The following is a 17334-nucleotide window of genomic DNA, read 5'->3' as shown; positions in this document are numbered from 1 at the left end:
TTTTGGAGTACTGCAGGCACAGTGATGACGATATTCCTATAAAGGGGTTGTCCACTCTTTTGATAAAGATGTGACTGCAGATTTTTGAATCCTTACAATGTGCACACTGCACACTGTCAGGATTCCTGACAAAATGGGTGGTTTGCAAACATGCGGCCACATGCCTATCAGACGTGGTAGGCCTTGCTCAATACAAGTGAATTCGAAGTTCGAGCATGTCTATTTAGAATGTGGTCTTAGGTATAAACATCTGATCCTTGCGGTCACTTGACCGGTCATTCTACACCGGAGAATCCTGACAGTGTGTGGTGCAAACGCTGTAAGGATTCAGAAGTCTGCAGTCACATAGATTTATCAAAAGACCTGACAATTGTCACGATTCCTCTGTGCAGAGCATCTTGCACACAGGTGATGCTCTGCCGTACCTTCCTGAACTACTGAGCCGGCAGTGACATGTTTCCTTTGTGCAGAGCATTTTGCATTTGGAGATGCTCTGCTGTGTTTCATTGATCAGTAGCTGACCAGCTGTTTGACAGCACAGGCTTCCATGCAGGTTCTGGGAAGTGCTGATTACTCAGGTGTTCCTCCTTCCTGGTAATTGCTCTGTTTCATTACTGAGCATGCTCTCCCAGAACGTCTCCAGTCGTACTCTCTGGTTCTGCAGTTGTGCTCTTGGCTTGTGTTTGTGCTTGTGTTCTATGTATCTTGAACCCGAAATTGTTTGATTCCTCTCTGCCCGATCCCTGTCCTTGTCGTTACCTCTTGGCCTCTGACCTCGGACAGTTACCTGACCACGTCTCTGTCTGTTCCCTGAATCTAATACATGCTGTCCTGGAATTCTGACCCTCGGCCTGTGACTTGACTGTATTTCTGCTTAGTCCCTGAGTCCTGTCGTGTCCTCCTGTTTCTGACCCCGATTGGCTGACTACCCTTCTATCTATACTATCTGTAAGTAGTGACTAGCATCACAACAACCCCTTTAAACAGCCATTCACACTCATTCCTCGCCTCTTACACATCTTGGCTTCCGCCGACCAGGTCTTTGTATCCGCTGATTTCGTAGTGTTTCTTGGCTCACCTAAATAGACCGGCAATCACTTGGTGAATTAGTAAAATGCTTGTTCGTCAGGTGAAATTATGCTTGTTTGTCGGGTGAAATAATGCAGGTTCATCGGGTGAAATGATGCATGTTCGTCGGGTGAAATAATGCATGTTCGTCGGGTGAAATGATGCATGTTCGTCGAGTGACATGATGCATGTTCGTCGAGTGAAATGATGCTTGTTCGTCGAGTGAAATGATGCTTGTTCGTCGAGTGAAATGATGCTTGTTCGTCGAGTGAAATGATGCTTGTTCGTCGAGTGAAATGATGCTTGTTCGTCTGGTGAAATGATGCTTGTTCGTCAGGTGAAATGATGTTTGTTCGTTGGGTGAAATGATGCTTTTTTGTCGGGTGAAATGATAATAATAATAATAATAATAAAATATGTATTCATTTATATAGCGCTATTAATTCCACAGCGCTTTACATACAATAGCAACACTGTCCTCATTAGGCCTCACCATCTAATTTCCCTGTCAGTATGTTTTTGGAGTGTGGGAGGAAACCGGAGTACCCGGAGGAAACCCACGCAAAAGCGGGGAGAACATACAGACTCCTTGCAGATGGTGTCCTTGGTGGGATTTGAACCCAGGACCCCAGCGCTGCAAGACTGCAGTGCTAACCACTGAGCCACCGTGCCGCCATGATGCTTGTTTGTCCGGTGAAATGCTGTTTGTTCATCAGGTGAAATGATGCTTGTTCGTCGGGTGAAATGATGCATGTTCGTCAGGTGAAATGATTCATGTTCGTCAGGTGAAATGATGCTTGTTTGTCGGGTGAAATGATTTTTGTTCGTTGGATGAAATGATGTTTTTTTGTCGGCTGAAATGTTAATAATAATATTTATTCATTTATATAGCGCTATTAATTCCACAGCGCTTTACATACAATAGCAACACTGTCCCCATTAGGGCTCACCATCTAGGTTGCCTGTCAGAATGTTTTTGGAGTGTGGGAGGCAACCGGAGTACCCGGAGGAAACCCACACAAACATGGGGAGAACATACAGACTCCTTGCAGATGATGTCCTTGGTGGGATTTGAACCCAGGACCCCAGCGCTGCAAGACTGCAGTGCTAACCACTGAGCCACCGTGCCGCCATGATGCTTGTTTGTCGGGTGAAATGCTGTTTGTTCATCAGGTGAAATGATGCTTGTTCGTCAGGTGAAATGATGCTTGTTCGTCAGGTGAAATGATGATTGTTCGTCAGGTGAAATGATGTTTGTTCGTTGGGTGAAATGATGCTTTTTTGTCGGGTGAAATGATAATAATAATAATAATAATAATAAAATATGTATTCATTTATATAGCGCTATTAATTCCACAGCGCTTTACATACAATAGCAACACTGTCCTCATTAGGCCTCACCATCTAATTTCCCTGTCAGTATGTTTTTGGAGTGTGGGAGGAAACCGGAGTACCCGGAGGAAACCCACGCAAAAGCGGGGAGAACATACAGACTCCTTGCAGATGGTGTCCTTGGTGGGATTTGAACCCAGGACCCCAGCGCTGCAAGACTGCAGTGCTAACCACTGAGCCACCGTGCCGCCATGATGCTTGTTTGTCCGGTGAAATGCTGTTTGTTCATCAGGTGAAATGATGCTTGTTCGTCGGGTGAAATGATGCATGTTCGTCAGGTGAAATGATGCTTGTTCGTCGGGTGAAATGATGCTTGTTTGTCGGGTGAAATGATTTTTGTTCGTTGGATGAAATGATGTTTTTTTGTCGGCTGAAATGTTAATAATAATATTTATTCATTTATATAGCGCTATTAATTCCACAGCGCTTTACATACAATAGCAACACTGTCCCCATTAGGGCTCACCATCTAGGTTGCCTGTCAGAATGTTTTTGGAGTGTGGGAGGCAACCGGAGAACCCGGAGGAAACCCACACAAACACGGGGAGAACATACAGACTCCTTGCAGATGATGTCCTTGGTGGGATTTGAACCCAGGACCCCAGCGCTGCAAGACTGCAGTGCTAACCACTGAGCCACCGTGCCGCCATGATGCTTGTTTATCGGGTGAAATGCTGTTTGTTCATCAGGTGAAATGATGCTTGTTCGTCAGGTGAAATGATGCTTGTTCGTCAGGTGAAATTATTTCCAAATCACTGTTCTCTGCAGCACATCTTCCTGTGTAAAAGGGGCGGCCAAGAACATTATATTCTGGTCACTCCTTCCAAACAGACTATTAATCAGTTAGGCTTTGAAATTCACAGAATATAGGCTGCAATCATCAGACAACACTGAGAATGCAGTAAAGTGTCATTTAGATCTATCCATTGCTCCTTTTACCCATCTCTGGCTTTCTATGATTTAATCCATTGCAGCCATGGCTTATATCATGATATTCCGGCCCCATGAATATAATAGCAGTATGTCAGTAAAGACTGGTCCATCCACAAGGAGAGCATTAGGAGTCAGTAAATGAAGTATCAATTCCCTCAACATCCTAGAGAACCTGAGGGAACTACCGGTCGTAATCCTGCGTCTTTCAGATCTTGGGCGAGCCGATGATTTTCCAGCGGCTGTGTGTAATGAAGTCACAGTAAAGGAAGCCGGCATTTTAATACTTCCTCTGACGCCGGGGAGTGGAGGCCGCAGGACTCTCATGTTTATCTACACAGACAACTGACAGCTTAAACATATGGGCCCTGAAGAAAGTCTCCTGATTGTGCCTCTGTATAGTATATAATGCCCCGCTCCAGTGTAATAATGGCCTCTAAATAATAATGGTGCCCCCTCTGTACATCCATATACTAATATTCTGCCCTCAGTGCCCTCTATGTCTCAAAATAGTAATGGTACCCCCTGTGTGTTTCCATATAGTAGTGGTGTCCCCTCAGTTCTGCAACATAGTAATAGTGCCCCCTCATATAGTAATAGTGCCCCCTCATATAGTAATAGTGCCCCCTCATATAGTAGTAGTGCCCCCTCTTTGCCTCCATATAATAATATATTGTAATATAATTATTATTAATTGTATAATGTAATAATAATAATAACATAATAATGCCCAATCTGTGCTTCCTTATAGAATAGTGCCCTCTCTACAGTTCACTAGACGAACAGTGCCCCCTTTGTGCCTCAACATAGTAATGGTGTCTCCTTGATAAAGTAATAGCGCCTCCATTGTGCACCCATGTAGTAATAGTTCCCCCTCTCCGCCTCCATGTGATAGTGCTTCCTCTATATACTAATAGTTCCCACTCTATGCCTCCATTTAATATTAGTGCCCGCTCTGTACTTACATATAGTAATAGTGCCCCCTCTGCGCCTCCATATAGCAATAGTGCCCCCTCTGTACTTCCATAAAGTAATAGTGCCCACTCAACAGATCCATTAAGTAATAGTGCCCCCTCAGTACCTCCATATACTAACAGTGCCCCCTCTGTACCTCCATTGAGTAATAGTGCCCCCTTGGTGCCTCCATAAAGTAATAGTGCCCCCTCTGTGCCTCCATATAGTACACATAGTAATAGTGCCCCCTCTGTGCCTCCATATAGTACATATAGTAATAGTGCCCCCTCTGTGCCTCTATATAGTAATAGTGCCCCCTCTGTGCCTCCATATAGTAATAGTGCCCCCTCTGTGCCTCTATATAGTAATGGTGCCCCCTCTGTGCCTCCATATAGTACATATAGCAATAGTGCCCCCTTGGTGCCTCTATATAGTAATGGTGCCCCCTCTGTGCCTCCATATAGTAATAGTGCCCCCTCTGTGCCTCCATATAGTAATAGTGCCCCCTCTGTGCCTCCATATAGTAATAGTGCCTCTTCTGTGCCTGCATATAGTATATATAGTAATAGTGCCACCTCTGTGCCTCCATATAGTAATAGTGCCCCCTCAGTACCTCCATATACTAACAGTGCCCCCTCTGTACCTCCATTGAGTAATAATGCCCCCTTGGTGCCTCCATAAAGTAATAGTGCCCCCTCTGTGCCTCCATATAGTACACATAGTAATAGTGCCCCCTCTGTGCCTCCATATAGTACATATAGTAATAGTGCCCCCTCTGTGCCTCTATATAGTAATAGTGCCCCCTCTGTGCCTCCATATAGTAATAGTGCTCCCTCTGTGCCTCTATATAGTAATGGTGCCCCCTCTGTGCCTCCATATAGTACATATAGCAATAGTGCCCCCTTGGTGCCTCTATATAGTAATGGTGCCCCCTCTGTGCCTCCATATAGTAATAGTGCCCCCTCTGTGCCTCCATATAGTACATATAGTAATAGTGCCCCCTCTGTGCCTCCATAAAGTAATAGTGTCTCCTCTGTGCCTCCATATAGTACATATAGTAATTGTGCCCCCTCTGTGCCTCCATATAGTACATATAGCAATAGTGCCCCCTTGGTGCCTCTATATAGTAATGGTGCCCCCTCTGTGCCTCCATATAGTAATAGTGCCCCCCTCTGTGCCTCCATATAGTACATATAGTAATAGTGCCCCCTCTGTGCCTCCATAAAGTAATAGTGTCTCCTCTGTGCCTCCATATAGTACATATAGTAATTGTGCCCCCTCTGTTCCTCCATATAGTAATAGTGCTCCCTCTGTGCTTCCATATAGTACACATAGTAATAGTGCCCCCCCTCTGCCTCCATATAGTACATATAGTAATAGTGCCCCCTCTGTGCCTCTATATAGTAATAGTGCCCCCTCTGTGCCTCCATATAGTACATATAGTAATAGTACCCCCTCTGTGCCTCTATATAGTAATGGTGCCCCCACTGTGCCTCCATATAGTAATAGTGCCCCCTCTGTGCCTCCATATAGTACATATAGTAATAGTGCCCCCCTCTGTGCCTCCATATAGTACATATAGTAATAGTGCCCCCTCTGTGCCTTCATATAGTACATATAGTAATAGTACCCCCTCTGTGCCTCTATATAGTAATGGTGCCCCCACTGTGCCTCCATATAGTAATAGTGCCCCCTCTGTGCCTCCATATAGTACATATAGTAATAGTGCCCCCCTCTGTGCCTCCATATAGTACATATAGTAATAGTGCCCCCTCTGTGCCTCCATAAAGTAATAGTGCCTCCTCTGTGAATCCATATACGGTAGTAATAGTACCCCCTTTGTTCCTGATCATAGTAATGGTGCCCCCTCTATAAAGTAACAGTGCCCCCTTTGTCCTCAACATAGTAATATTGCCCACCTCTATAGAGCCATAGTGCCCACTCTATGCCTCTATTTAGCGACAGTGTGCCCTCTGTGCTTTATAGACACTAATAGTGCCCGTTGGTGCCCCTACACAATAGTGATCTCACTTCACCCTATGACCAGTGGTGGTGGCCTCTTCCTTCTCCATGAAGTGGTGTCATTGCGCCTCCTGACGTCTCTGCGCTTTGCCTGAGAGAGTGCAGAGAGGGGCCCGCTCACTTTATGTAGTGAAGGGAGCTGTCAAATTGTGTCAGATCCATATTGATGGACACATCACTCACGAGCACCAGCGATACTGGCCGAATAACGGATAATGCGAATAGTGATGATTACACTCGCTCATCAGTGGTCACTATTATAGACCTATTGGAAAGCATGGAATTTATGGTCAATGTCTCTGGGCTGGGGGTCGCTTCCTCTCAATATCATTTCCTACAGAAATTACTTAACTTACCTTTTCAGAACCAGTTTCTTCTATCCATTTAGGCAGCCTCGATGTCTTCTAAATGTAAATAAGAAGCAAACTAATAAATTATGACTGGAATAAATTCGAACGATTAGTTGTTTTAAAGAAAAAGGTGCGGTCACATGCTGCGTATTTCTGCAGCGCAGGACCTGGAGCAGGACCTTAAACAGCACCATGTGACTGGACAACGTCACTGGTCACATGATGCTTCCGGGTCCTAGAGCCCCCCCACAAACACATACTGTATACAGCCCCCCCTAGGGCTCCCATCTCATATACAGTCCACCCATAGCGCTCCCATATCATATACAGCCCCCCCTTAGGGCTCCCATCTCATGTACAGTCCACCCATAGCGCTCCCATATCATATTCAGCCCCCCCTTAGGGCTCCCATCTCATGTACAGTCCACCCATAGCGCTCCCATATCATATTCAGCCCCCCCTTAGGGCTCCCATCTCATGTACAGTCCACCCATAGCGCTCCCATATCATATACAGCCCCCCCCTTAGGGCTCCCATCTCATATACAGTCCACTCATAGCGCTCCTATATCTTATACAGCCCCCCCTTAGGGCTCCCATCTCATATGCAGTCCACCCATAGCGCTCCCATATCATATACAGCCCCCCCTTAGGGCTCCCATCTCATATACAGTCCACCCATAGCGCTCCCATAGCATATACAGCCCCCTCTTAGGGCTCCCATCTCATATACAGTCCACCCATAGTGCTCCCATATCATATACAGCCCCCCCTTAGGGCTCCCATCTCATATACAGTCCACTCATAGCGCTCCTATATCTTATATAGCCCCCCCTTAGGGCTCCCATCTCATATGCAGTCCACTCATAGCGCTCCCATATCATATACAGCCCCCCCTTAGGGCTCCCATCTCATATACAGTCCACCCATAGCGCTCCCATATCATATATAGCCCCCCCTTAGGGCTCCCATCTCATATACAGTCCACCCATAGCGCTCCCATATTATATACAGCCCCCCCTTAGGGCTCCCATCTCATATACAGTCCACCCATAGCGCTCCCATAGCATATACAGCCCCCTCTTAGGGCTCCCATCTCATATACAGTCCACCCATAGTGCTCCCATATCATATACAGCCCCCCCCTTAGGGCTCCCATCTCATATACAGTCCACTCATAGCGCTCCTATATCTTATACAGCCCCCCCTTAGGGCTCCCATCTCATATGCAGTCCACCCATAGCGCTCCCATATCATATACAGCCCCCCCTTAGGGCTCCCATCTCATATACAGTCCACCCATAGCGCTCCCATAGCATATACAGCCCCCTCTTAGGGCTCCCATCTCATATACAGTCCACCCATAGTGCTCCCATATCATATACAGCCCCCCCTTAGGGCTCCCATCTCATATGCAGTCCACTCATAGCGCTCCCATATCATATACAGCCCCCCCTTAGGGCTCCCATCTCATATACAGTCCACCCATAGCGCTCCCATATCATATATAGCCCCCCCTTAGGGCTCCCATCTCATATACAGTCCACCCATAGCGCTCCCATATTATATACAGCCCCCCCTTAGGGCTCCCATCTCATATACAGTCCACCCATAGCGCTCCCATAGCATATACAGCCCCCTCTTAGGGCTCCCATCTCATATACAGTCCACCCATAGTGCTCCCATATCATATACAGCCCCCCCTTAGGGCTCCCATCTCATATACAGTCCACTCATAGCGCTCCTATATCTTATACAGCCCCCCCTTAGGGCTCCCATCTCATATGCAGTCCACTCATAGCGCTCCTATATCTTATACAGCCCCCCCTTAGGGCTCCCATCTCATATGCAGTCCACTCATAGCGCTCCCATATCATATATAGCCCCCCCTTAGGGCTCCCATCTCATATACAGTCCACCCATAGCGCTCCCATATTATATACAGCCCCCCCTTAGGGCTTCCATCTCATATACAGTCCACTCATAGCGCTCCTATATCTTATACAGCCCCACCTTAGGGCTCCCATCTCATATGCAGTCCACCCATAGCGCTCCCATATCATATACAGCCCCCCCTTAGGGCTCCCATCTCATATACAGTCCACCCATAGTGCTCCCATAGCATATACAGCCCCCTCTTAGGGCTCCCATCTCATATACAGTCCACCCATAGCGCTCCCATATCATATACAGCCCCCCCTTAGGGCTCCCATCTCATATACAGTCCACCCATAGCGCTCCCATAGCATATACAGCCCCCTCTTAGGGCTCCCATCTCATATACAGTCCACCCATAGCGCTCCCATATCATATACAGCCCCCCCTTAGGGCTCCCATCTCATATACAGTCCACCCATAGTGCTCCCATATCATATACAGCCCCCCCTTAGGGCTCCCATCTCATATACAGTCCACTCATAGCGCTCCTATATCTTATATAGCCCCCCCTTAGGGCTCCCATCTCATATGCAGTCCACTCATAGCGCTCCCATATCATATACAGCCCCCCCTTAGGGCTCCCATCTCATATACAGTCCACCCATAGCGCTCCCATATCATATATAGCCCCCCCTTAGGGCTCCCATCTCATATACAGTCCACCCATAGCGCTCCCATATTATATACAGCCCCCCCTTAGGGCTTCCATCTCATATACAGTCCACTCATAGCGCTCCTATATCTTATACAGCCCCCTCTTAGGGCTCCCATCTCATATGCAGTCCACCCATAGCGCTCCCATATTATATACAGCCCCCCCTTAGGGCTTCCATCTCATATACAGTCCACTCATAGCGCTCCTATATCTTATACAGCCCCCCCTTAGGGCTCCCATCTCATATGCAGTCCACCCATAGCGCTCCCATATTATATACAGCCCCCCCTTAGGGCTCCCATCTCATATGCAGTCCACTCATAGCGCTCCCATATCATATACAGCCCCCCCTTAGGGCTCCCATCTCATATACAGTCCACCCATAGCGCTCCCATATCATATATAGCCCCCCCTTAGGGCTCCCATCTCATATACAGTCCACCCATAGCGCTCCCATATTATATACAGCCCCCCCTTAGGGCTTCCATCTCATATACAGTCCACTCATAGCGCTCCTATATCTTATACAGCCCCCCCTTAGGGCTCCCATCTCATATGCAGTCCACCCATAGCGCTCCCATATCATATACAGCCCCCCCTTAGGGCTCCCATCTCATATACAGTCCACCCATAGCGCTCCCATATCATATACAGCCCCCCCTTAGGGCTCCCATCTCATATACAGTCCACCCATAGTGCTCCCATATCATATACAGCCCCTCCATAGGGCTCACATGATAGGAGCCCTATGGGGGGCTGTATCTCATATAAGGCCCCCCATCCATTTGCGTACCCAGCGAGGGGCAGCTGCCCCCCCCTAGAAGCAGGGGCACGCACCTATTATGACCTGTCTCTGTCAGGTAGCGGATGCATCAGGCAGCGCGGGTGATGAGGAGAGGACAGGGCGGCATGGTGCATCGCCACCCACTAGTACCGCAGGGCAGGCTGAACGCTGCTCCCGTAGCCGTTCTTAGTAGGAGCTATAAAATCCCGTCCTCAGTGCCTGCCGGCCGCTCTGCACTGCAAATCAGCACAGCGGGGACTGGACTGGAGTGATGACATTGACATCATCACTCTTCGCCCCGTTGTGTCGAGTCCAGTGTAGAGCGGCCGGCACAGTCACAAGCTGGGGAGATGCTGGGAGGCTGAGCTGATGCCACAAGTAAAAAAAATATAAATATTAAATCAGACAGTCTGGGGGTCTGGAAAGCTGTTGTATATGATGGGGGGGGTTGAATATGGGAGCCCTATGATGTGAGCCCTATGGAGGGGCTGTATAAGATATGGGAGCCCTATGGGGTGCTGTATATGAGCTGAGAGTCCTATGGGGTGCTGTATATGAGCTGAGAGTCCTATGGGGTGCTGTATATGAGCTGAGAGTCCTATGGGGGGCTGTATATGAGATGAGAGTCCAATGGGGGGCTGTATATGAGATGGGATCGCTATGGGGGGCTGTATATGAGATGGGAGCGCTATGGGTGGACTGTATATGAGATGGGAGCCCTAAAGGTGGCTTTACACGCTACGAGATCGCTATAGCGATCTTGTTGGGGTCACGGAATTTGTGACGCCCATCCGCTGCTGTAGCGATGTCGTTGCGTGTGACACCTATGAGCGATTTTGAATCGTCGCAAAAACGTTCAAAATCGCTCATCGGTGAAATGGGGGTCCATTCTCGAATATCGTTACTGCAGCAGGTACGATGTTGTTTGTCGTTCCTGCGGCAGCACACATCCCTATGTGTGACGCCGATGGAACGACAAACATCTAATTACCTGTGTCCACCGGAAAAGGAGGAAGGAAGGAGGTGGGCGGCATGTTCCGGCCGCTCATCTCCTCCCCTCCTTTTCTATTGGGCGGCGGTTCAGTGACGTCGCTGTGACGCTGAACGAACCGCCCCCTTAGAAAGGAGGCGGTTCGCCGGTCACAGCGACGTCGCTGCACAGGTATGTGCGTGTGACGCTGCCGTAGCGATACTGTTCGCTAAGGCAGCGATCACCACATATCGTGCCACCGACGGGGGCGGGTGCTATTGTGGCGCCCTGGACAAGCCAGGGGCCACAGAGCACAACACCACACACCCCACACTGCCGGTCAGGCACACCGAAGTCAGACACAAAACCCTTGTTGCCTTCCTCCAGGGGCTGATGTCCACACCAGGGGGTGGGCCAGGCGGTTGGCCCCGCCCACCGAGGAGTTCACAGCCCTGGAGGCAGGAAAAGTAAACAGTTTAGTTTAGTTTTGAAGGTGAAAGTGAGAGGAAGGAAAGTGGTAGTGGAGCAACTAACTGACAGCGTCCAGGTGTGTGGCCCAGGCGGTACAGCAAGGTTGGCAGACGTTGGTGACCGTCTGCAGGAGTGGCCTATCGGAGTCTACCGTAAGGACCGTGGACGGGCGGTGGCCCGGCGGAACCAGACCGGTACGCAAAGAGAAGCCAGCACCATCCGGCAGGGGCTTACGGACCCCGGCAAGGCTAGGAGTCGCCGTGAATTTGCCGAATTCGTTAGTGAAGGGAACCTCCTGGGTTTCCCAGCAGCCAAGTCCTGACAGAAGGCAACAGTCCAACCAAAAGAGGGAGACACCGCCACCGCCAAGGCAACCGTTTCCCAGGGCCAGAGCCTGCGGGCAAAAGGGGCTCCTCCGGCCCATATCCAAGCAGGGGAGCGGGTTACCGGTGGGAACCCATTGGAACCATCTACCGTACATAGGTGCAGGGAAAGGCAATCACCATCAACCTGCCGGGAGAAACAACACCGCAGCCGTCTGTGGGACTCGTCCATCCAGCCGTGTGTTTTACCGAGAACTGTGTCCTCATCATTGGCTGAGTGAGTACCACCGTGCCGTGCGGCACAGCGCTGCCCCCGCGACCCTGCACCTCACCAGGCCCCGTAACCCGCCTGTCATCCATCCCTACCCCCATCACCGGGCCCCGGGACAACCAAGCCCCTACCCACGGAGGGGAAAACTAACAACAAAGCTGCTCCCTGTCATCGCTCCCGGGATCCCCGTCCAGAGCAGCGGTGGTGTCACCAGTATCACCACAACCGTGTGTGGCGTCACGGACAATATCCAATCCCCACAATCAAATCCCCTTTTCACTCACGGGCGAGGATTGCCGCTCGAGTCCCCGGGATCCGGCCCACCGCTCGAGCCACCACCGAGCAGCGGCAGCCGCAGCAGCAGCGGCCGGACCCGAGCAGTGGGAGAGCGCAGCGTCCCCTCCTCCGCCCGCGACAACTTGGCGTCACAAACAGGATCCTACCGTTCTACCAACTGGTGGAAGTGCGCCTTGTGTGACCGCCGGAGGTGTCCGGCCGAAAAATTTGTGAAGCCACCATCTTGGGCGCGAAGAATTCCCGCTCGAGCGTCTCCTCGAGTAGTGGAGGCGCGAAGGCCAAAACCCCGCCCCTGTAGAGGAGGAGCCGGAAAGAGACTAAGGGGGACTGATGGCGTCTGGCCGCATGTAGCCGGCGGTTATAAAGGCAGGGACGCCAGGATCCTGTGACCATCTTGTTGTTGGTTCCTGGAGAGCACGATTGCTAGGATGTCCGCTCCAACTAACCGCGGCGAAACCCCTGCGCCCGGCACAGCGGCGTGGGTGGAGGACCGGACCGCCCTGCTGAATTATCGTCTGCAGGCCCGCATGCAGCTCCTCCTGGAGGAGTGGGAGGCCGACATGGCGGACGTGGTGGCTGCTATGCGGAGATGCGAGGTGGAGGAAGATTTGGAGGAATGGGTAAGAGACCCACGTCCCTGTATTCCCGAGGGATCGGCCACTGCGGCTGAGGGGCCCGGCCTACACCCGTTCACCCTGCTGCCTCCCCCGCTACCCGCGTTAGCCTCTGCCGCCCCGCCACTAGGCCCGCTACCCGTCCAACCGGTAGTGGTACCCTGCCCATCCGCCCAAGCGGACCGACCGGCTGCAGACGCCCGGGGCAGCCCTGAACTGCTTCCCCAGAGGCCACCGGAGCCAAGGCCCCATAACGAAAATGTGTTGGAAGCCCCGGCAGTGATTGCATCGGGTTCCGTGCCCGAGCCCGGGACTGTGGCGTGGATGAGGGCCAGAGTAGTTGAGTTTAACCAACGTCAGCAGAATCAGATCTTCCGGATGATGGAGCAGTGGACCAGCGAGGTGGAAGCGCTCGTTGCGACTGTCCCGACGTATGCGATGGGAGCTGGCGTGATGGAGCCGACGGGCGACCCACGCTCCCATGTCCCACAAGGACCGGCTACTGCGGCTGAGGGGCCCGGTCCGATCTCGGCTTTTGTATCGCCCCTGCCATTACCTACGGGGCGTCCCAGTGTTGGTCGACCTGATCTGCTGCACCGTGCTACAACCGTGGAGCCGGATGTGCCAAGGGCCGGGGACCCGGAGAATGTGGCACCTGGCGCCGAGCCCACTGCTGAGGTTTAGGGGGCAAATGAGCGTTCCCGCTACGAAGGGGACCCAGTGGTTTTCTACACCCCGCGCACCGGTGGGAATGGATACCGGGAACCCCTGTCACAGCAGGCATGTCAGTGCATGTTTGATATGCTGGTGGCGGAGGATGGGTCCGCCGCCGCCGAGGACTCGGAGTGATGGCAGCGGAGTACCGTTGTCGTTGTCCCCGTTGGGACCACCAGTGCTGTTTAAAGTTTTGAAAATGGATAAAAAGAATAATTACCCGAGAAGATTCACCTGATTGAAGCCTTGATTTGCTGCTGATGTGCACCAGTCGTTGCTGGCCACTGGTCACCGTTGGGACCCCCTTTACAATTATGCATAAGGAACTCCTTATGGACAAGCCTGAGAACTTGCAAGGCAACCACAAACTTGTGGCATGTAAATAATAATGTTGTTGTGGCTTTCACCGTTGCCGCCTCCAGAGAGGCAGATTGGAGGAAGGGCCCGCAGTGGAGCTGGCTGGGGCCCAGCCACCACCGGAACCGGTGGCGATCCTCTGGGGGTTTCAGGGGTTCCCCATGGACGTGGGTCCCCTGAAAAGGACAGAACCCGCTCGGGCAACTTGTGCAGGACTGGGGTCAAGGGGTGCTGCCTATTTGCTTAGGGGTAGCATCAGGGCCAGGTTGCTTGGGTGGGAGAGAGCGGAAGCCGTACCGTTACACAACGTTTTAAGTAAGAGTACCTCCCGATGTGGGAAGATGTTATTTTAATTGTAATCCCTGTTTTACCATTTTTCTATTTTTCAGTTTGTGAAAATAAAACCGGTGATGGACGGGCAGCCCGCGGACGGTCTGCATTTAACTAAGGGGGAATGTGGATCCCTGGACAAGCCAGGGGCCACAGAGCACAACACCACACACCCCACACTCCCGGTCAGGCACACCGAAGTCAGACACAAAACCCTTGTTGCCTTCCTCCAGTGGCTGATGTCCACACCAGGGGGTGGGCCAGGCGGTTGGCCCCGCCCACCGAGGAGTTCACAGTCCTGGAGGCAGGAAAAGTAAACAGTTTAGTTTAGTTTTGGAGGTGAAAGTGAGAGGAAGGAAAGTGGTAGTGGAGCAACTAACTGACAGCGTCCGGGTGTGTGGCCCAGGCGGTACAGCAAGGTTGTCAGACGGTGGTGACCGTCTGCAGGAGTGGCCTATCGGAGTCTACCGTAAGGACCGTGGACGGGCAGTGGCCCGGCGGAACCGGACCGGTACGTAAAGAGAAGCCAGCACCATCCGGCAGGGGCTTACGGACCCCGGCAAGGCTAGGAGTCGCCATGAATTTGCCGAATTCGTTAGTGAAGGGAACCTCCTGGGTTTCCCAGCAGCCAAGTCCCGAAAGAAGGCAACAGTCCAACCAAAAGAGGGAGACACCGCCACCGCCAAGGCAACCGTTTCCCAGGGCCAGAGCCTGCGGGCAAAAGGGGCTCCTCCGGCCCATATCCAAGCTGGGGAGCGGGTTACCGGTGGGAACCCATTGGAACCATCTACCGTACATAGGTGCAGGGAAAGGCAGTCACCATCAACCTGCCGGGAGAAACAACACCGCAGCCGTCTGTGGGACCCGTCCATCCAGCCGTGTGTTTTACCGAGAACTGTGTCCTCATCATTGGCTGAGTGAGTACCACCGTGCCGTGCGGCACAGCGCTGCCCCCGCGACCCTGCACCTCACTAGGCCCCGTAACCCGCCTGTCATCCATCCCTACCCCCATCACAGGGCCCCGGGACAACCAACCCCCTACCCACGGAGGGGAGAACTAACAACAAAGCTGCTCCCTGTCATCGCTCCCAGGATCCCCGTCCAGAGCAGCGGTGGGGTCACCAATATCACCACAACCGTGGGTGGCGTCACGGACAATATCCAATCCCCACAATCAAATCCCCTTTTCACTCACGGGCGAGGATTGCCGCTCGAGTCCCCGGGATCCGGCCCACCGCTCGAGCCACCACCGAGCAGTGGCAGCCGCAGCCGCAGCAGCAGCGGCCGGACCCGAGCAGTGGGAGAGCGCAGCGTCCCCTCCTCCGCCCGCGACACTATCGCACGCAACATCGCTAGCCAATGCTAGCGATGTCGCAGCGTGTAAAGCGGCCTTAAGGGGGGACTGTATATGAGATGGGAGCCCTAGGGGGGGCTGTATACAGTATGTGTTTGTGGGGGGCTCTAGGACCTGGAAGCACCATGTGACCAGTGACGTTGCCCGGTCACATGGTGCTGTTTAAGGTCCTGCTCCAGGTCCTGCGCTGCATAAATGCAGAAATACGCAGCAAGTGAACGCATTTAACCATAAATTCCATGTTTTCCAATAGGTCTATAATAGTGATCACTGATGAGCGAGTGTATTCATTACTATTCGCATTATCCGTTATTCGGCCAGTATTGCTGGTGCTCGTGAGTGATGTGTCCATCAATATGGATCTGACACAATATGACAGCTCCCTTCACTACATAAAGTGAGCGGGCCCCTCAGTGAGAGCAGATTGAACGTTAGGCTCTCTCTGGGGGGCACCTTCACCGTTTCCGTTCTAATATTTTACAGCCTAAACGACCATGACTTGCCCCCACCCCCCTAGTTTTGATCCTGGGTACGCCCATGCCCCCATAAGGCCCCTGCTTCTAGGGGGGCAGCTGCCCCTGCTTCTAGGGCAGGGGCATCTGCCCCACCCTGCCCCTCACTGGGTCGCCCATGGACGCAGATATTATGAAAAGTAATGTCGACCCACTTTGCATTTGATTTGGAAGACTCCATTTTATAGTTTCAAAGTTGCAACTTCCTCCATCATATTATAATAAGAAGTACAGCTCCTGAGAACAAACTTCTGCTCTGAAAAGGGAATGTTGTTTTTAATATATGTGTATGTCTTAATGTCTCCTAGCTGACGATCAGCAGCCTCTGCATCCAGTCCACCATAGTCTCCCGCTATGCCTTTACCAAGGTGCAGACTCTTATGGTAAACCCTCATGCCGAATCTAAGGAGGCCATCTTTGACCTGGAGTTACCGAGCTCGGCCTTCATATCTAACTTCACGCTGTAAGTAGAGGGGTCTTCTTATCGCTGTAGTTTACTAGGACCATGTTAAACAAACAAAATTGTGCCATTTTTCCATTTAAAACTGGGCATTAAAGGTATCATCTCACAAAAACATATATCTACTATCGACATGACTGATAATAATTGTACAGTTCTTACAGATCCAACGAATGGGAATGATTAGGAGAAGGGGGATCCAAAATCCAATTTTTTATTGGATCAGTAATAAGCATTTGTGAATTTACTGACTATAGGACGGGGGGTCTCACCCGCTCACTACCGCTCCATGCGGACATTAAAGGTATCATCTCACAAAAACACATATCTACTATCGACATGACTGTTAATAATTGTACAATCCTTACAGATCTGACCAATGGCAATGATTAAGAGATGGGGGTTACAAAATCCCTTTTTTTAATGGATCACTAATAAGCATTTGTGAATTTACTGGCTATAGGAGGATGGGTCGCATCCGCTCACTACCACACCATGAGGGTATTAAAGGTATCATCTCACAAAAACATAGATCTGCTATCAACATGACTGTTAATAATTGTACAGTC

General features: G+C 51.0%; 1 protein-coding gene across 1 annotated transcript in view; it reads left to right on the top strand.

Moving 5' to 3' along the window:
* Positions 1 to 17334, top strand: part of ITIH6 (inter-alpha-trypsin inhibitor heavy chain family member 6) — a 63385-nt gene that overhangs the window by 16154 nt on the left and 29897 nt on the right. The window contains exon 3 of the mRNA XM_075324315.1: positions 16614 to 16768. Coding sequence (XP_075180430.1) covers positions 16614 to 16768 — 155 coding nt within the window. The remainder of the gene's footprint in view (positions 1 to 16613; positions 16769 to 17334) is intronic.

Source organism: Anomaloglossus baeobatrachus, chromosome 9 (assembly GCF_048569485.1).
Source record: "Anomaloglossus baeobatrachus isolate aAnoBae1 chromosome 9, aAnoBae1.hap1, whole genome shotgun sequence".
Classification (NCBI taxonomy): Eukaryota; Metazoa; Chordata; class Amphibia; order Anura; family Aromobatidae; genus Anomaloglossus; species Anomaloglossus baeobatrachus.
Note: the sequence above shows the minus strand (reverse complement) of the source record. Positions and strands in the feature narration are given on the sequence as shown.